General features: G+C 47.7%; 2 protein-coding genes across 6 annotated transcripts in view; one reads left to right on the top strand and one right to left on the bottom strand.

Moving 5' to 3' along the window:
• Positions 1-2,016: 2,016 nt before the first annotated feature.
• On the bottom strand, positions 2,017-6,173 carry HPS6 (HPS6 biogenesis of lysosomal organelles complex 2 subunit 3). The gene is made up of 2 exons (XM_050336684.1): positions 5,909-6,173; positions 2,017-5,656 (listed from the first exon to the last, which is right to left on the bottom strand). Exon 2 carries the CDS (start codon positions 5,639-5,641, stop codon positions 3,182-3,184), a length of 2,460 nt encoding a protein of 819 aa, XP_050192641.1. The 5' UTR covers positions 5,642-5,656; positions 5,909-6,173; the 3' UTR covers positions 2,017-3,181.
• Positions 6,151-20,446, top strand: part of ARMH3 (armadillo like helical domain containing 3) — a 128,668-nt gene continuing 114,372 nt past the window's right edge. Inside the window, exons 1-8 of one of the 5 annotated variants that reach the window (XM_050336709.1) lie at positions 6,151-6,291; positions 13,292-13,403; positions 13,862-13,918; positions 14,049-14,195; positions 15,985-16,092; positions 17,200-17,292; positions 18,169-18,243; positions 18,907-18,993. In XM_050336709.1, coding sequence (XP_050192666.1) covers positions 13,302-13,403; positions 13,862-13,918; positions 14,049-14,195; positions 15,985-16,092; positions 17,200-17,292; positions 18,169-18,243; positions 18,907-18,993 — 669 coding nt within the window. In that variant the 5' untranslated portion in view covers positions 6,151-6,291; positions 13,292-13,301. Of the gene's footprint in view, positions 6,292-6,661; positions 6,685-7,496; positions 12,740-12,795; positions 13,404-13,861; positions 13,919-14,048; positions 14,196-15,984; positions 16,093-17,199; positions 17,293-18,168; positions 18,244-18,906; positions 18,994-20,446 lie in introns of those variants that run through there. The other 4 variants (XM_050336725.1, XM_050336717.1, XM_050336702.1 and 1 more) reach the window with 4 other exon arrangements.

Raw genomic sequence — 20,446 nt, 5'->3', positions numbered from 1 at the left:
AGTTGATACAGTACCACTGCTCAGCATCACCAGGGCTGGGTGATGTTCCCCTCACCGGGCAGCCCTTTTCACCTGTGGCTTGGCTGGGTGTCCGTTCCTTTCCTGGGAAAAGCCACACCAAGAGCCTCCTGTCCATGAGATGCCACCCCAAGCTGTCCCCAACAGATGAAGCACTTCCCTCTGTCAACCCTGGTGTGTCTGCACTTCCAGTTAGTTTATGGGGTACATGCAGCCCACATCTTCCTCTGCTAGGTACGGTGGCATGGACTTCCTGTGTCCACTCCCCCATGTCCCATGCTCTGCATGGTGAGAGCTGCATGCACAGATAAGCCAAGGGTGACTTGGTCTGCAGCCTTGGGGCGAGTGCAGGTGTTGCTTTGTGCTGCTCCTTTGTGCAAGCACAGGGAGCATCCCGAAAGCCATGTCAGGCACAGGGAATACGCGGGAGCAGCTTGACTCATTTCCTTTGTTGCACAGTCCAAGTCTCTCTGGAGCAGAGTGAGAGGGCCAGGCTGGCCAGCTCACCCTCCGCTACGTGCATCTGCTTTATTGCTTTTTCCATTTGCCTTCAGATCTCCTAATCACTGGTTTTTCCTTTGGGTGTTATCTAAAGCTGCACCAGCCTTACCTCCTGCTATCTCCCCCCAGCACCAGTCTGACCGCAGAGACAGCCCTGTGCTTGCCTGTTACTCAGCTGAATCTTGTTCTTCGGAGTGGTTTGGTCACTGCTCCTCATAAGCACCCCTTTCTGGTCCTTGGGGACTTCCAGCATTTCTTGGAAAGCATTCAGTTTTGTCTCTTGCTCTCCCCTACCCTGAACCCTCAGCCTCCCAAATTCTGACTGCTTCCTGCCTGTCTAGGGCCTATATGTGGAGGTCTCTTTCCCCAAGCCTCAGGGTGTCCCTACCACATAGCGTTCTCTGCTTCCTCTTCCCTTGCTGTGCCTCGGGGACATCAGCCCACACAGGATGACTGCTGGCTTCAGTTTCCTCTTGCTGGCTTTGCAGGCACTGCTCCTTCCCTGATCTGCTTTTTCTTCCCTGCAGAGCTAGTGCTGGAAGGCAGGGAGCTTGACCCTCATTTGTTGTGTTACCGTGACCACCTGCATCCAAATCCAGCCGTGGCAATGAAGATCTCCCCTCAGATTACTGCACAGCCTTTGCCAAGGTGTGGGGCTTGCTCTCAGCAGCTCCCCATTCAGTGCTGCCCCAGGGCAGCATCCCAGCAACGGCTCTGAGAGGAGTCTGGGTCCATCCACCATCCTCCTCCTGAGCAGCCCTGGGAGGGGGGTGAGAGCACAGTCAGGCAGAGGCAGCAGCTGCTTGGAGAGGAGGCAGGGACAGCCCACAGTGGCTGCTGCCAGCTCTCCTTTCAGGCCGGGCTCCCTTGCTCATGTGAGCAGCAGCTGCCAGAATCAGGTGGCTTCCTTGTGTGGGAAGGAAACTGGCAGCGTCCCATGGCCACAGCACCCCCTTCCCAATAAGGAAGGTCTCATCAATAGCCAGCCAGCCTCTAGGCAACCGTTGCAGCAGTTCCTCTTTCTCTTTGCCAGACCTTTTTTCCACCACAGGGACTTTCTGCAGCCAAGCCCTTGTCTGGGGGAGGCCCTGCTGCATCTTTACAGTGGTTTCACAAACCAGGATCTCTCCAACAGCAGCTCTGACACTGAGTGCCTGGCAGCAGACTCCTGCTGGGCCAGCCAAGTACTCCCCATTGCTCGTTTTCAAAAAAAAATGGACAAGTTGCAGCTCTTGAGAAAAAAAATCCCCATCCTCAACTCTATCTTCTGCCTGCTTCTGCAGACTCCTGCCTGCATGGCTTCATAATGGTAAGTAGCTGAGGGAATGGACTGTCTGGGCACACTCTCCAAACCCAGCTGTGAGCCCTGTGTAACCCAGTGAGCCACGCTGGGCAGTACTAGCGAGCTGAGCTCGGCCACTTTTCACCAGAAGCAAAACAAAACCACCCTCCTCCCGAGGGTGTGTACCCTCACAACATCCACCACCACCTCAGCACTGCTTTAGGAACCTTTATTTTTAAAAGGAGTCTGTCTTCCACACTTCAGACCACTCTCAAGAGGACTAATGCAGGTGAATCTCCCCCAGCCCAGCAAGGCAAGAGACAGCTCCTTTACACCACAGCCCAGAATGCAGAGGCAAAGCCATAGCTAGGGTCTCCCTCCTGGTGGAGGGGGCCAGGCAGAGGGTACCAGAGTGAGGCTGGAACCTGGATCTTCCTGCACAACTGCTCTCAAGTTACACTGACTTTGCAAACAGAGGCACAATATGAGCCAGACAACCCTGACAAAGCCCCTTTGTGTGCAAAGGGCAAAGGTAGAGGAGATGGGAACAGAGGGCCTGGGTGTCCTGCAGCATAATCTAAGCTTCCACAAAGGAAAGGGAGAGGCAGGGCCAGCCCCAAGCTCACACAGGCTGCTGCCAGCTTCTCAGCTCAGAAGAGAGTTTGGGTACTGTCTGGGATAGAGAGATAAGGGAATTAGGCTGCTCTCTTCAGCTAAGTAGCTGCAATCAGTCACAGCTACAGGATTGATCCCAGAGGAACTGTGGTGAGACAGCGTGCAGAGTGCTGCAGCTGCCAGCACGTGTGCTGGGACCTCGAGTGCCACAGAGCTGTGCCACACTGGCATTTAGCATCTGACTGAGCCCAAAGAAGCAGGACTTGGTGACCCCACTGCAGGAAACATGCCCTGTTTCTCACAGGCAGAGCTCGGAGGCACCACCCAACTCACTGAGCAGAGAACTGGGAGACAACACTCTGTGTGTCCCTGCCCATTGCTCCACCACAAGTCCTAGAGGATCAGGGAAGTAGAAGTGGGAGTTGTAAAGGTGCCAAGCAAACTGAAAACAAAGTGCTTTGGGAAGGGAGCAGTTCTGTAGTCCTGTAGTGCAACCAGCATTTTCATCTACAAATGCACCTGGCATTTGCTCCTCCACTGGACACACACAATTGCACTTCATAGGAATAGCCAGAAAGCCTGCCCTGGCTCAGAAGAGATCCCCCAACCCCAGCCACCCAACAGGCTCTTCAAGATGCTGCTACAGGGAGGCTTCAGAAAGGAGCAGGCTTCCATACTGCCAGGCAGGGTAGGATTTCCTGGGGTGCATACGGCTTTCCCTTCCTCGTACACCCAAGGCTTGGGATCAGGTTGTCCTTCCCCCCGTCACACACTGTCATCCTGTACCAGTGCTGAGGGTGAGGAAGTCCTTGCCATTGATGGCTGAGGGACATCATCAGCTGCTGCTTTTGAGGGGATTTTGTGCTCTCGGGGTGGGGTAGGAGGGGGGAAGGTGGGACTCTGCAAGGCATCCAAGTACATCTCATTCTGGACACTGGGACGCTGCACAACCCTTTGCAGCAGTGGCTTAAGCAAGCCCACAGTCAGCTGGTTCCCCTCGCTGGAGAAAGGCACTGGGTCCTCCTGGGAGTGAGGGAGGTTCTGCAGGACCACGGTGAGGATGTCTAAGGCAGTGAGCTCAGCAGGGCACAGTGGCCACAGCCTGTCCAGATATGGGTCCAGCTCCCGGTGCTGGGCAAACTCAGCCAGCAGCGTGGTGAATATCTCCTTGTTAAGCAAGGGGCTGAGTTTGGAGAACTTCTCTGCCACCTCCACCACCCGCTGCCACCGCTTCAGACGGATAAGAAGGTGCAGAGCTTGCAGCACAGCCTTAGGCCTCTTGCTGCAGAGCAGCAGTTCCAGCTCCATCTCACTGTCTCCCTCACTATGTTTGTTCTTCCGGGCCAGTACTCCCAGTGCTCTCTTGTACAGTGGCACCCGGCCCTCTGGGCCCTCCTTGCTGCTGTACGCCCAAGACATGCCAACGTACTGCTGGGTCAGCTCCACAAAACTGGGCAACCACTTGGGTTTGAACCTCAGGAAGGAGGCGCAGATGAGCTCAAAGAGTGGGACCATCCCATTCTGACCCACGTCGTCCAGCTGCGGGCCTCCCAGGACCTTCTTCCACACCTCTGGGGTGGCCCTGGCTACCAAGAGGCCGTCCCCATTCTGCTGCAGCTGCAGGCAGCTCCTTGTGGCCTTCCAGGCAGCCTTGGGGAAAGAGTCAAAGACAGAGTTGAGGTAGGCCAAATTGTCCTTGTCCATGTCAGAGTGCAGAATGCGGCTGACCTCCTGCTCCACCAGTTCCTTGCAGTAGCTTTCCACCTCACTCTCTGGGGCACACACCACACAGGTTTTGAGGAGCTCCAGGCTCCTGTAGCTCTGCAGCTCCAGGCTCATTGTGCTCAACAGCTTGGCATAAGTTTCTTGCAGGCCTTGGGCTGGCTTTTGTTTCTGGTGGAGGCTGTGCTGCAGGATGGAAGCGAGGGCCACAGGAGCCTGGAATGCACCACCTTTCTTCAACTTCTCCACTGTCAGCTTGGAGCTGCTGAGGCTCCTCCTCTGGTAGTATCTGCAGGCCTCCTCAAACACCATCTCCACCAGGCATGGCTCAGGTCTGCTGCTATCTTCAGGTTTGGAGAAACTAAAGCTATAGATGCCAGCTTGAGAGAGGAACTGGATACTGTCCTCATCTCCCGGGGCCTCCAGGAAATGCACCTCTTTCATGCTTAGAACTTCCTTTTGTATGAGCCTTCCACTGTTCTGGTCAACAAGGTAGAGGACTCCAGCCAGCACACAGGCCAGGATGCTGCCGAAGGTCTTCAGCCGGACAGGACTCCCCGGGGCCAGGGAGTCCACCTCCAGGTCAAAGATATGCCTCTGTGTCCCATCTGGCTCCACCATGTTCACAGCACCCTTTGTGCTCACCAACAGCAGACCCCCACTGTTAGACACAGCAGAGGTGTGAATGTCCAGAGGTGTTAAACCTGAGAGAAGGCCCACAGAACCCAGCAGGAGTTTTCTGAAATCTGACTCGCTGCTGGAGTGCAGCACCTTGCTGTGGATGAAGCCTGCAGAGGGGGCTGTGATGGTGAGTTTTGCTGTCTCAGGATGCCAGGTGAGGAGAAATTTGGAAGTGGTGGCAAAGCCGGCAGCAGCAGGCACCAGGAAGATGTGCTGAGGGGAGGCCAGGACCTGATACTCAGGGCTGTTGTGCAGGATCATCCTCACGGTGCCCAGCCTCACACCTTGCTCCCCCACCTCCAGAGCACGGGCACAGACACAGAACCTGAAGGCACACTTGCTCATGTCTGAGTGGGCATCCAGGGGCGGCCTCTCCTCACACCACACGAGGCTGGCTCCCTGGCTGCACACGGAGACAATTCGTGCCCGGGCGCCCTGGCAGAGCTCCAGCCTCTGCAGCAGCTGCCAGCCCACGGACACCACAAAGTGCCAGACCTCGGTCCGGCCGTGTTCCCACACCATGGCCAGTACCCAAGAGTCCAGTACCACAGGGCTCTGCAGGAAGAGCAGTCCCACAAGGGCTGGCTGGGGTGGCTGCCAGCTCCGCTCCAGGTCGGCTCCGGCGATGCTGTGGCGCTGGAAGGCCACCACCCGGGGCAGGGGTGGCGGCCCGTTCTTCTGCAGGACCAGGAGGTGCTGTCCGTCGGGGCTGGGCTGGACGTGGCTGGGCTCTTCTCCGCGGCACAGCAGCTCCCGCAGCCAGTGGCCTCGGCTGAAGTCGCTCAAGTCGGAGACCTGCCGCAGCGTCCCGGCGCGCTTCATCCTGGGGCGCCCGTCCTGTCACCGAGAGCATGCACCAGGGCGAGCCGGGGGACGGAGCCCCTGCTGCCGCCCGGTCCCCGCCCGGGCCTCCCCCGCAGCTCCACTCCCAGGCTCCCTGCAGGCCCCCAGAGACCCCTCGGACACCCTACTCCCGCGGCGAGCCCGTTCCGCGGGCACCAGCCCCGCGGGGACCGGCCGCGCCCCCAGCTCCCCGGACACCCACCGCTTCCCCGGGCACCCGCGGGACCCCCTCCCGCCGGGACCCACCTGCCGCGGCAGCGGCTGCCTACCGGGCCAGGGTGCCCCTGGCCGAGGCCGGGCTGGCGGCGGCTCCGCTCGGCGCTGCGCAGTCACGGGGCCGCGGGTTTCCGGGTGGGGCCGCACCGCCCCGGGCCGCCCCTCGCCTACTTCCGCCGCCGGTGCGGGGAGGGCGGCGAGGCCGCGTCCCGGGGCCGTCCCGCGGGCGGAGGGGCCATTGGTCGCGGCGGAGCGGGAGCGCCAGTCCCGGGGGGGGCGAGCCGAGCGCCCCGGCCGGCCCGGGGAGGAGCGTCCCCGCCACCGCCCCCGCCCACGGGAGCCGCGGCCGCGCGGCGGGACCGGCGGGCGCACGCGCGGCGCGTGCGCGGTGCGCGGGGAGCGGCTGCCCGCAGGTGAGTGCGGGAGCGGCGGGGGAGACGCGGGATCCCACCCACCCGCGGGGCCTGGCGCGCCCCCGCCCCGCCGCCCCTCCGGCACCGGGGGCTCCGCCGCGCCGGGGGCTCCGCCAGGCCGGGCGCCTCCCCGCCGCCAGGGGCCTCGCCGGGCAGCGGCGGCCGGTGGCAGGGCCGCTGCGCCGCCGGCCCCGGGCGGCTCCGGGAGCGGCCGCGCGCGGCCCGTGCAGCGGGAGGTGCCGCTCCGCTCCCGCCGCGGTGCCCGCTGCGTGCCCCGGGTGCCCGCCCTGAGGAGGCCGCAGGGCCTGCGGCAACCCAGCCCTGGAGCTGCCCGCGGGCCGCGCTGTTCCCCGGCTGCGGGGGCTTTGGGCTCGGGATAACTCTAGGAAGACAGTAAGCGTTCGCGGGGCACTCCAGTTATCTGGTTTACCTCGCGGTCCTACAAGCACTTGCATGGGCAGAGCAAAAGGAAGCGGTAAACAGTGGCAAAGCAGTGGGAGTTTGCAATGTTTACTCTGCTGAAGGCAGAGGTACTTGCTACATGAGCAAGCTGCGGGCTCGGTCAAACCCTGTTGCATATATCACTGTTAGAAAGTTTGCTCTTCAGCAGGGACCGTAATCTGAATATATGATGAGAGCCAATTAGGGTGAGCAGGTGGGTGGAATATGCAAAGCAGTGAGGTAATTTGGATCATTGCGACGATACGTGGTGATTGCAGTTCACCAGCTGTTTGAGCTCTAGCAGGAAGTGTGACAAAAATGCTTAAGAGGAATTTTGAGTGGGGAAAAGGACATCAGTTTGGTTTTCCAGTAATAATAGCTGATCCTCTGTGTCACTTGGGGTACTTTTTGCTGTGTGTAAAGGGAGGCTGTGGGTAGGGTAGTAGATACAGTGTAAACATGTTAAACAGTTATTGGCGGGCATGCACAAAAGCAACAGTGAGGCTTTAATGAACTGCTAGGCTAAACATTTATCTGCTCACCCCACCTGCTAACACCAGGCAGCCACGCAGACATCCCTTAGGAGGGGAAGGGTCAGCCTCTGCTGCTCAGTGTTGCTGAGTTGCTATATTCTGGCTTCCTAGTGTGTTTTTTTTTTTTTTTTTTTTTTTTTTTTTTTTTTTTTTTTTTTTTTTTTTTTTTTTTTTTTTTTTTTTTTGTTTGTTTTTTTGTTATTGTTTGGTTGACTTTTTTGAATTTATTTATTTATTTATTTTTAGAACTAAAACCTTATTATGTTTTTATTTTAACTCCTGAGTACTTGTGTTGCTAATGGTCCATATCTCAAAAATGTTACCCACTCTGCAGCTCTACCTTTCTTATCTTGGCATGACTTTACTATGCAGCTTCTTATAACATAGCAGCTACCTTAGAAGTTGGAGGCAAGGTCGTGTAGCTGCACTATATTCTGCATGGGCCTTGGATCCACACTGCCAGCTGAATCCATGGGAAAAGGGCAGGGGAGGATTGTAGGGAGAGTGTTTTTCTTCAGAAGAATGGCATCTGAAAAGGCCTGCAAGTGGTGTGAGCTTTTTTTTTTAGGTGGGAGTGTAAAGGCAGTGGGGAATATTTCAGGCTAAACTATGTGGGATGGATTCTAAAGGGCTAGAGAAGTGAAAACCTGAAGAGGCTTTCTGACATGAGAGAGCTAGGCATTGTAGCCAGGTATATAGAGAGAAAGCGTGGTGAAATGAGAAAATAATTTGGAAAAATGATGTGAATGTGTGCTGGTGGAAGCATGTGACACTTATCTGGATGGACTTCACAGAAAGAAGTGTAACTAGTTGGTGGTGTGAAGTTGATGGATTGGGTGTTATTTTAACTGGACAGATAGAAATGAGATGCAATTATGGATGAAATGTTACTCTTTTACATTATTGCTAAAGCAGGTGTAATGGTAGGTAATCTGTGGCCGTATCTGCATTAGGAAGCTGATTTTCCTGTTTTTCGAGGGGGCAAAAATAGGTCAGTCGTGGTATAACTTTAGAGTGTACTATGTAGAAGCACATAGATTGCTCTGCTCTAAGTGGGATGGAAGGACTTTCCAGTAAAAATGTATGTGACTCTGCTGGAGGTTGTTTCTTGGTACTGCAGAAAAAGAAGTAGGATCTATGTGGGCTTTTGTCATCAGCACACCCTCAGAATATGCTTCTCGTTACGTACTGCCTGAAGGCACCTGGGAGTTTTGCCACATGGATCCAAGGCTCGTATGCTGTGAGCGTTATTGTTTCGCTTGTTGGTGGGTTGAGCACCTTTCAGTTGTAAAGGGAAGCACAGTCAAAGCAATTTGCATTGCAATGGACAATATACATATGAAGTTGTAAAGAATGGATGCAGTACAAAAGCAGTGTGGATGTACAAGCACAAACCATAACCACCAACGCAAGAGTTGAAGAGTTGGTGGAGAATAGGCTGTAAAACGGCTTATCGCAGAAATTTGGCCATGATGGTTGCTAAAACCTTGACAAAATTTAATCCAGTGTGGTTTTCCTCTCTCTTTTTTCACTTGTGGTCTTCCAGGCTGCTGCTGGCTGGTTCTGAGGGTTTTAATACAGGACCTTGAACTGGGTCCAGGCACTCCAGGTACTCTGCTGGGTACAGATCGTCTATTGCTTCCAGGGATGAATGAGTGCTGGAACCTGTGTTTTAACTGCCTGTTGTTCATGTCTGTTATTTACTCTGCAGATTCATCACGTGAATTAAGTGCAAGCTTTTCCTGGTACTTCAGTGAAGAATTTATTGAGTATATGGCTAATAACACATTGCTTTAGAAGCTGTATGCTAACTTTGAGACAGGGGTTTATCTCTTGCATGATTAAGATATTTTTTGAACAACTCCCTTAGACTCGAGTGATGTACCTGCCGAACACCTTGAAAGGCAAAGCATGATCACACTGAGTCCCAAGAGCATAGACTCAGGGAGGGAGGAGGCAATTACTAGCCTTGAAATATTTGAACAAGTGAGTCCAATCTTAGTAGCTCTGGCAAGTCAAGGGATACTGGATTCTAAAAGCAAAAGTATCTCAGTTCTTATTCAGAGTCTTTATAAACATTGGTTGAGGTTTGGGGCTTTGGCAGTGACAAACTAATACAGGTCACATCATTTGCAAAGCCTTTTTAAGATAGGATTTGCCAAGTAAGTCAGTGTGTGAAAATACCATTTTATATCATCTGTATTCTTTTTGCCTAGAGAAGAAGTGTTACAATATATTTTTTGAGGAGTCACACTGAAAAAAACCCACTTATTCACGTTTAATTGTATGTGGGTGTTGAGTATGTGCATCTGTAATCTTGAAAACTTTCAGGTTTGTTAGCCAAGGCAATTGAATGCAAAGTGCCGTGCTTGATGGGCTGCAAGCAAGATTACACAAGCTGCAAGTTTTGGATCCTGATGTCATTATGGTGTAGATGAGCGTTAGTGTTATCCTTTCTATGGAATTTTTTGCTATTAAAAGGTGGTCTGTGTAATACTAATAAGTCTGTACAGGGGCTGAATGAAAAAACTGTGGAGCATCCACAGTCTTCAATGTGCATGAGTCTGAGTAAATCTCAGACTCAAAATGTCAGCTTCATTTTTCCGTGGCTACTCTAACGAAAAGCTAACAGAGTTGTGTTCATTGGAATGTCATATGTTTGGTTGGAATCTCTGTTATGACTTCTGGAATGAAACAGAAAGGAGGTGGATAGTTGGATGTGCTCATCCCTTCCTGATTTCATCAGCTGATTTCGGGGTTGATGAGAGATAAAGCAAGTCTGCCTGCCATGGCTTTTATCTTCCTGCTTTTTGAGCCTTCAGGACTCGTGCTCTGTTGAATTTTCTTTTAGTTCCAGATGAAGTATCTTGTATCTTCTGCTGCACAGCAAAGTACTTGTTGTTCTAAAAATCCCCATGCGTGTGCTTCTCTTGGCCCTGAGGGGTAGTTCTCCTATGTAGTCAGTGAATACAGCAGGATTCACTTAGCAGCATGTGTTAATGGGAATGACCTATTGACAGAATAAATTATCTGTTTGAACCTAAAATGTGGAAAATGCACTGATGCTTTTTAAATGTGATGTTTAAAGGAAAACTGTTAACTATATTCATTGTCATAAAGTTTTCGTAAGCATCACAGCATCCTCATAATTTGACACCTCTGCAACATATTTATAAATGTTTTGTGCATTTAACTGTTGTTTTCTGCAGCTGCCTGGAAGATCTCTATTAGCAAAATGCAGTTTTCTGTTTGTCTTTATGACATCTAGAAAATGTAATTGCATAAAGTGAAAAGAAAAAGCCATTTGTATGGCCTGATCATCATAGGTCATGAAACAAGCACAGCCTGATAAAGCATTGGCATGAAAGGCGACTTCTGCTTTTCTCTCCTTGCTCCTCCATATGCTCATTTGTAGAATAGCAAATTAAAAGTAAGAACGTTATTTAATCCTTGCCTCTAGCATTGTCCTTGTGTGTGCTCTGTGCAGTTTTGGTTGAGAGAATGCGAATCCCAAGCCCTGTGCTGACAGACTAGAATTTTCACATGATCATGCGATCCCTCTGATGCTCACCCAGCATCAAGCCTTTGTGTCCTGAGGGATTTAGGTTTTTCTGTCTTTCTGGAAATGTAGGAGAAGGGTTAAAACTCAGCTCTGAAAGTCCAGGGACTAAGCAGATCATATTGATCCCCTCCCATTCACGTACACATTTCATGTGAGAACGCTGACCTAGAAGCAATGAGAGTTAGTTTATTAGTTTTGACATTGGGATTCGTTAGCTGTAATTCAATTAGAAGCACACTGATGGATGTGTTTGTATGCTGGGGCTGGCAGCTGCTCTAGGTTCAGAAACTTAGAATTCTAGTAGGAAAATTGTTTTGTGCAATCTTGGGTAGGATTTGTATTGCTAGGCTAAAAGTGACATCGCACTTGATTTGGTTTTTAATAGGTTTCTCTCTGTTTCCAATTATGTTTCTAATTAGAATAATGTCTTATTTCCCATGACAGTTTAAAAATAATGCAAAGTCTGTAAAAGAGAAGCTATCAAGATGATTGAAAAATGTTTTCATTTGTTAGTTGGAAACCTTCTTCCATCTTAATTGGATACATAGACCTACCGGGCTACAGGAATAATTTTGGTGTTTACAGAATGTTACGGTGCAGTAGTTGCTAAGCTTTCTTCTGTCGGTGTGTCTTGGGGCTGTTTCCATTCTCACCCCAGCACACACACCAGCCTGTAACCAGCCAGCTGTGCATATTCCCTTTCTAGTGGGAAGACAGAACACCTCTCTGCCTTGCTGTGTAAATGTTGGCTTTTCAGGTGTGAGATCTGCTGTTCTGTCCTACCCTTTCCCATCCAGTCAAAGCTCCTTCCTTTCACACCTGAGGTAGTGTCTTTCGCAGCAGCATTGTTTCTCCTAAATTTTTTTTTTGCCACTTAGAACCAAGGTTTATGCCTCAAGGGATGGATGTTTGAATAACTGACTCGGGGAGCCTGAGAGACCTAGCTGAGAACACAATTGTAGCTTAAGTCAAATAAAAGCTGGCTGCAGTGGAAAGAACATGAAAGAGATCTGGAACTGGTATTCTGTAGTTGCTGGAACTTGGTCTTTGAGGGGAAGACAGATCTAAACCTGCTATGGTTGTGGAAGGGGTTCAGGCAGTCTGGGATTGAGGCTACATCCAAAGCTGTCTCCATGGCTGCCAGCTCCGAAAGCTCTGGGGTCTTAGATTCCGACAGCAGTGAACTTACCTTGCAATGCATAATTTATCACGGCTGAGTGCAGCTGCCACAAGAGCCTGCCCATGTTTTTCTGGAGTATGACTGAAGTCAAGCCTCCGTGTGCGGTATGCTGCTGCCGTGTGTGTAATTACCTTTGGAGGTATGGGAGAAGGGTTGGGAGCTCAGGGATATGAGGAGGGATGGCATTCCCTTTCTGCTAAGTACCTCTGACATGCTGCAGTGATAGAGGAGGTTAGGACTGTGCCAAAGCTGTGGTGCTTGCCAGGAAAATCTGTGATTGCAGGTAAATATGTATTTGCAAGGTCAGAGTGGTGCTGTGCTCCGTAGCAGCAGACACAAGGCTGAGAGTACATGGCAAGTCGTGTGTTCTGACTCTCAGCCCCTGGAGAGGGTTGTCTGTCACAGAAGGCTCGAGACCACAGTTATGGGTGTTTGTGTAATGGCTCATTTTGTAATAATGATACTTTCTTTTTTCTTTTTTTTAGTAGTATGACCTGTAAGACACCAATTAATGACAATAAACCTTCCTTCTGTTTTTAGAAAGCCCTTTACTGTCAAATGGATCATGAAATTCATTTGGTTTAAAAAAAAAAATCCCTGTGAAGCATCTCCCCAGTGTTCTTCTGTTCTCTTCTGAAAACTGAACCACATGGGATGCTTTAGAGGCTGGGGTTCCTCTCTGGCTTAATTTGCAGAGCAGCTGGTGCAGATAAGAGATGCCAAGATGCAGAGGTAGGGACAAATAAGGGGTGGCAGGAGTGCTTTAGGGAGGCTTTCCTAGTGTTGGCTTCCACCTCAGAGTGCAAAAGCCAAATCTGAAGTTGCCCTGGTAGGCAGTATATTAAACAAGTAAGGGAGGACTTTTTCAAACAGTTTCAGGAGCATTTACTCACCAGATGCCCTTGAGACTTGAACAGCATCAAAAAGGACTGGGTATCCATTTGATATTAAGTATCACAATTCCTCCAAAGAGATTAAAAAATATATAATTTTTTAGATGCAAACTGCATTGGTCTGGATCATGAATCAATTTCTAGCAGAGAAGAATTAAGAAAAACTATCCATAAGGAGCTTATTCTGTTTCTGCCTGCGTCTGGACTTTTGCATGTGTCTTTGAAATAGGATATAGGACTAGATGGGTCCTTTGATCTGATTTCTTATCTAGTATAGTTATAAAACCCCTACTTGCAGCTTGTCAAAAAGTCTCATGGTTAAGTCAGGCCAGATATGCCTTGAAGAAAAGTTCAAGTTTTCTGAGCCCTTTTTGTCTGTTCTTACCTTCAGGGTATACAGCATGGCCCAAACAGAGAAGAAAGGTGGACTGCTCCGGAAATCTTCAGCCTCCAAGAAGCCATTGAAAGAGAAAGTTGTGTTGATGTATGATGAGATTTTTACGGTAAGGAGTTGAGCATCTCTTCTTCTAAAGTGCTGTGTTAAATTTTCTTGGTTTAGTTTGTGCTGAGGGTTCTTTATGGGGGATTTTTTCCCAAGGTAAGGTCTGCAGAGTGTAGGCTCTCCTGCTGTCATGTAGAACTCTGTATTCTCCTCTCTTCCTTAATGTCATCTTGTCCTGTTATTTACCAGAACCATTCGTGATCTATGGGAAGCCATGGCTTTTCCAGTATTTCTCGAAAAACTCCTCAGAAAATAAACAGAGGCATCCCAATTGAGAGCTACTTCCATTGGTCCCTTGGTTTCTGGGAATCTGTGTAGCCAGAATTCTGCACTGTGAGACTGCTTGGTCATCCAGTGGGGTGATGTTGACTCTGAGCTACCCATGATAATGATTTTCTTTAAATTCCGTCTGAATGATTTTTTCTTCTTTGCCCTCATGGCTGTTCCTTTTCCTTTCAGACGGAGGACCCCAGTAAATGCAACCCTCGGTTTTGGGAGGAGCTATTTCTCATGAAGGTAACCAAATTTGAAGATCCTCTGATTTGCTGTTGCTGTTCTGCCAGTGGCAGACTGTCAGTGCAAGGACTTGCCTTTCTAAGGTGTGCATGAGGGTGTAACGTGCATGAACTGCTTCTTAACCTGACAGGTCAACCTGGAGTATCTGGAGGGCAAGCTGGAGGCTTTGGATGGGGAAGAGTTAATGAAGATAAAAGATAACATCAACTGCTTGTTTCAGCACTGCATCCAGGCCCTGGGTGAGGAGCACCCAATCAGAGTGGTCAATGCATTACAGGTACTGCTGGGAGACAGGCAATGCTGTCTTTTCCTTCTGATGAGGCAATGTATTAGCTGCTCATTTCTTTGCTTCTGAGGAGAAGCGATGTCTACAGAGCAGTTACTACTTTCTGGCTGTGGAGGTTACAAACATTCATAGTCTCTTTACTCTTTGCAGAGCAATAGCTTGTTTCAGAATTCAGGAGGATCTGGTGATAGAGGATGAAGCTTATGGCAATGAAGAGACAAGGGGGCTTGTGCACACTGCAGGCTGTCAGTTTGGGGTCTCAAGAGCACTTATACTGTATAGCTTTGTTATTCCACTTTCACCTGTTCTCCCTCATTTCAGCTGCATTTTTGAATTTCCTTAGGGGTCCAAAAATAAATAAACCTCTGGAGAAGTTAGTGTGAAATTTATACAGGAAACTGTCCCACCTGGACACTTCCTAACTGGAAGCTGTGAAGAATTGTCACCCAGAATTAACAGCCATTTTCCCTCAGGATTTTCCTTACCGAAGTTCTGCCATCCCATGTCTCATATGGGAGACTCCCCTCCTCAGTGTTGGTGTTTGATGTTATTAGTTCACAGGCTGATTCTTACAGTTTGGTGAATGCATTTGCTTCTCTCAGCTATAGGAGTACAGGATATGAATGTCAGGTTTGAAGAAGTTACCTGTAGTAGACATTGGACGGGCAGTGAGCTAGGAAAAGCTGGTTTAAACCAGAATATTTATACCTCTGACATGCAATCTTGCATTGTTTTATTATTATTTCCAGAATTAGTTTGAAATGAAGCTGTTAAATATTGTAGTTATAGCTACACAGACAGCTTAGCCCAACCTTGAATTCTCAAACTTGTATCCAGACTCTTGGAAAATGTTAGGGCAGGGATCAAGTCTAGAATACTGCTCTGTGTGTGTAAACAGGAGTGAGGCAACATGTCCTGAGCTTGAGGTAGGAGAGCGTTCCCTTAATCAGACTTTGTTGATGTGGAAAGTGGTCCTGAAGCCAAAACTTATTTAAGCAATCATTTCTTGAGAATGATTTTGGTGACCAAGGGTTTATTTAGCCCAATATCCTGTCTCTCACAGTAACAAAAAAAAGGATGTCTACCTTATCCTTTTTCTTCTGTATAGTTCCAGACATCTGCTAATTCCTTCAAGTCTTCTTGTCTCCAGCTTTACATCTTCTGAAACTAATTACTTCTCACAGGTGAATTTAAGCTGAGATCTAAATTTGCAGTGGCTATATTGCTGCTCATTCCCCTCTTCACAGGCCTGGGAGGTGCCTGATGATGAAAGTCACCACAGATGTTCCCAATTAGTCATGTCCATAAATTTTCCAGGTTGTCTGTTGGAAGCATGGTGTGCTGATACCTTTGTGTTGCCAGTGATCTCCAAGAACTTGGTATGACGCAGTAATCCAGTGCCTGCAACAAGAAACGTGAAGGAGGAAGTTAGGAAAGCTTAAGCTGCCTAATAGCCTTGGAGACATTTCTTTTGGTGTGTTTGTTTGCTTTTTTGTTGCTGTTGACAGAGAGTTTACTGGTCAGACTTGGTATTTGTACTCAGAGAGAAAAAATATGATCAAATACATTCTTCTCCAATTTTTTTGAGTCTTAAGCATCCAAAATCTTCCTTAGAAACAATAGAGGTGGAGGAGAGGTCAGAGAAAATGTGTGGCTTCCAGGCTGGTGTATTAATTTCAATATCTGTGCTTTACCAGTGCTAGAAGAGCTATGCTGCAGGTTTTGCTACTGAGTTGGAGCTGTTGCCTTACATCTTACCTTCTGTTTTTTCCCTTTGCAGACTTTGTGTGCATTAATTCGGGGTGTCCACCAGAAGAACAAATCCACTTCTGGGTTTGACATCATCAACATGCTTGTGGGTTTTGATAAGGCAGAGCTATGTATGAAGGTGAGGCACTGGCAATGGAGAGGAACAGTTTGCACAGCAGCTGTGTTGCAAGGGCAGAGATTTGTAGACAGATGTGCAGCTTTGGGGGAGATATTCCAGCCACTTACTAAAACCAGCTCTCCTGAAGTTCTTTACTTGCCAGTGACGCAAAGACACTTGGGCTCCCTGGATGTGTTAGTAATTCAACAGAATAAATATTCTTTTCCTTTAGTTCTACGGTGTGCAGTCACACAGAAATTAAGAAATCTTAAAGCCAGAAAAGGCTGTCACAGGCCATTAGTACCTAGTATTGAACCTCAGACCTTGTGCTTAGTTCTAATCTGATAGTCACACCCTCTGTTCTCACATTCCATCAGCACATGTATCGCTTTAAAATTATTTGATGCTCTTCACTGTAAAGATGTTGAGTTTGGGAAATGATAAGGTAATCAGTGATGAAGCTGAATTCTTGTTGTGTCTTTCATCTCTACAACAGTGGCAATTTTTCTTCTCTATACAAATTGTAGTACATTGCGGAAAATATTAACTAGTAATTTACCTGTCAGAACTACATTTTTCCATTAAGAAAACTGTATTACCTGTAACTTAGTTTTTGGAAAACAGTTTTAATGAATATCTGAAAAACAGTTATATACGATCTGTTTTTAATCATAACTTATATATGTACTGTTAATTGGAGTGTGCTGCTTATATAAAACCCACTTTATTCCTATAAGGAAAATGGAATATAGAAAAAATTGAGCAGTGATTTTACTGTCTTGCAAACAAAAAGGAAAATCGTATTTTGTAGAGTTCAGAATTACTTTGCGAATAAAATAATTTGTTCTATGTATACAAAAATCTCTCATGCATCTAGAGAAAACTCTTGGAAAATGATCATAATGTTATGCCTGTAGTCATTAAAATGTACTTAACACAAAACAGTGTTGAGAAGCAATAGTGTGAATATGGCCTGTGTGGCAGTAATAATGGCTCAATTACTGATTCTGGAATAATGTGGCTTTATATTGGTACTCTTGTATTTGAATCTTTCAAGAAGTTTTTTATAAAAAGTATTTCAAATAATTTAAAATACTGCTTTTAAATAATGTGACTGTTGTTCTTTAGAATCTGATGGAGAGCTTGGACTCACTCCTATGTGCTGAAGGTTCTGAAAGCCTCAAAAGCTTGTGTCTGAAGCTACTTCTCTGCTTGGTGACTGTAAGTAAATACCAGCTGTATAATAACTTCAGGGGTTACATGAGCCACATGTTAGGGATGGAACTGTCTCAAAACTTCAGCAGAAGGCTGCAGTGGGAAGCTTAGGGAAGGGCAAAGAAATTGTGAATGAGAACAAGGGCCAGTCCAGAATATGCATCATGGCTCTAACCATGGTGCCAATGCAGACTGGAATCCTGTAAGATGAGTGCCTGGGGCAAAAGGGGAGAGGCAGGATTGGATTCACAGGATTGTCAATTGGATTCACAGGTGTGGGGTTTTTTTTAGTGAAAATGATATTTAAGAAGTCTCAGATAAATGGAAAGAAAGGCAGAGGGGTTGAGGAAAGACAGGAAGTGTGGAGTAGACAAGAATGGTGAGAATGTGAAGAATGAGGAAGTGTAGTAACTGGCCACTCATCAGCTCTTGAGACGGTCAAATGTGAACTATTTTGACTGTGATAAGAGATAACTGAGTGTGGAGGAGGTCTTCACTGCCCTCTTCGTGATGGGGAGAGTACTCAGTGGAGCATATGTGCCGTGTTTTTCATTTTTTACCTCCTGTGTAGAGTGTGCAACAGCTGATGGCTGTTGTTGTGCAGCTGTATAAGAAAACAATGTGTGGAGGAAAGGGGGAGCTCTTAGTATGTGGGTCGTGCTTCTTGCCAGAGAAAGGGATGGGAGGCAGGATGTATTTCTTTTACTTCATGTCTAGCTCTGCTGCTAGTCACACCTTGACTTGCTGACTAAGTGTGAGATTCTGGATAAATGTGTCCATCTGGGAGTAGAACTCTCATGTTCCCATTGTACAGCTCCCAGAGGCAGCTGCAGCATCAGTGGAGGCTTCGTGTGGGATTTTAAAACTTGTGTTTGTACTCAGGTGACGGATAACATTAGCCAGAACACCATCCTGGAGTATGTGATGATTAACAGCATATTTGAAGCTATTTTACAGGTAAGGGTTCTTCCTTCACTGCAGGGGCTCCTCTTGCATAGTGAGAGCTTTCAGTAACGTATTTGCTTTTTAGCTCACTGGCGCTGTTGCTGCTTCCATTCATAACTCAGTCATATTTTTTTTTAGTGCTGTCTACTCTGTACTCTAGTCTGCTGTTTTTAGTCACTACTGAGTATTTATTTTCACTTGAGACATTTCTGCACAGATAGAAACTGAACAGATTTCTGGGCTAATTTAACGGAGAATTTATGTATCAGAGAAACCTTTTTTCAAAAGGCAGTGGGGATATATCCCAGAAAAAAACCCCAGAAGTTTTTTCTGCTTTTTGATAAATTATAGTTTTTAGAAGTGGAACTGAGCTTGGGGAAATCCAGAAAACTTGCACAAATAATGTTGGTGATTAACTGAGATACTGTCCAGTGCTGTTGAGAAATATATTTGCCCTTTATGTCCTGAAAGCCTGTGTGCATTCTTTCTGTGATAAATAAGCTTCTCTGTGTGCATAACTTCCTGTAGATGCTGGCAATCCTTTGACCTTAAGTACCCTCTTTCAGATAGGACATAATTTGCTCTTACACGTACATTTCATGGGTATGCACTTTGAGAGTCACTGCAAGCTTCCTGAAGCAGGCCTGAACAGACCAGTGCGATTGTTTATTCCAGATCCTGTCCAGCCCACTGAGTCGCAGGGAACACGGGTATGATGCTGTTGTCCTTCTGGCCTTGCTGGTCAACTACAGAAAGTATGAGGTAGGTGTTCATCTGGATAACAGAAACATCACTTCTCTCTACCTTATTAATTTAGGGTGGATTGTTATTAAGGCAGCACACAGTACAGTTTTTAGGACTGCACACTGTAACATTTATCACACATCAGCACTGAGCTGCAGAAGCTTTGCAAGGCGGTCCTGTTGTGCTGTGTCTGTCTCTGATGTACGTCTGTAATCAAATGTGTATGATATTCCTACAACTCATTTTGCACCAGTATGAAATAAACTACCTAGGGGATTTGCGTTTCCTTCGTAGAAATATTCTGAGGAAGGTCCTTTTGGAAGAGTTATTGTTGTGCCAAACCAGTGTTTGCCTCTGCGTGTGTGAGTGTGCAGTTATACATATTCTCCAAAGTTAAACGAGCTGTCAGTCATCTTGGGCTTCAGACTGAATTTGTGATTCAGAACCTGACTAGCAGGCTGAAAGAGCACAGATTCCCAGAAGAGATGGCAAAGCTGTGACCAAAGAATGAACTGAAACATCATAGCTAGTATTTCTAAGAGAAATCTCTCTCTGTCTCTTTGATGGATTCCTCTTTGAGGAACTTTATTCGTTTTCCTTTTTCTAAACCGGCTGTACTACTTTGTGGTGTAGTCCCATTTTTTCCTGTTATTCATCACCTTGAAAAACATTTTGACTGTTGGAAAAACATTTGCTGTTGGCTTTTCTTTGCATGAGGCATGGTGCTTTTTTTTGTTTCCCCAAGTAGGAATACCTTAATATACCTAGGCAACAAATGGGAAAGTTCTGGAATGCCCCTTCTTGAACAGAATCACCAGGAGGGACAGGCTTCAAAACCTATCTGTTTTTATAATGGATCTTGTTTTGAATTATGAATAGACCTAGAGAATATGCACAGACAGGAGCTATACTTGGTGTCAAAGTAATGCCTGTCGATTTCTCATTCCTGTCAATGTTGTCAGAATAGTGAATTACAGATTCTGTTCAGCAATCTGTGCTGTAGTAGCATGGAGTTTGATTTCATTTTATGGCTATGAGGGAAAACTGTTGGGAACTGCATGACTAAGGGTACTGATAAGGGCAGATTGGAAAGACCAGAGGTCTCTTTGCAACGTTCAGACCAAAAGGTGGAGAGCTGTGTAGTCCCATCCCTGAGGTATGGACCCCTGTGGAATGTAGTTTATGTCCTTTGTGAGGTAGAATGCAGTGAGTACGTGAGACTTGTCCTCTGCTCTTTGCTGTAGCTTTCTGTGGAGTACTGATTTGGAGTTGAGTGCTTTGGAGAACACTGTCCTAGATGTCTTGAAACTTGGCACCCAAAGGAAATTGTGATCCTTAAAAAGTACAATTCAGCCGAGCAGATGTGTGGCAAGGGGAACTTCAGCTTGAGCAGTTCATCTGGCAAGGTTGAAAGCAACTCCCAGAAAGGTTTTATGTGACAATTGCCCAACACTGCCCCTTTGTAGCAGTG

This window comes from Myiozetetes cayanensis, unplaced genomic scaffold (assembly GCF_022539395.1).
Source record: "Myiozetetes cayanensis isolate MyiCay16 unplaced genomic scaffold, myiCay2020 scf10, whole genome shotgun sequence".
Taxonomy (NCBI): Eukaryota; Metazoa; Chordata; class Aves; order Passeriformes; family Tyrannidae; genus Myiozetetes; species Myiozetetes cayanensis.
Note: the sequence above shows the minus strand (reverse complement) of the source record. Positions and strands in the feature narration are given on the sequence as shown.

What these genes read in the sequence shown, in the direction of transcription:
- HPS6 (XM_050336684.1), bottom strand. Translation starts at nt 5,641, where the DNA reads ATGAAGCGCGCCGGGACGCTGCGGCAGGTCTCCGACTTGAGCGACTTC.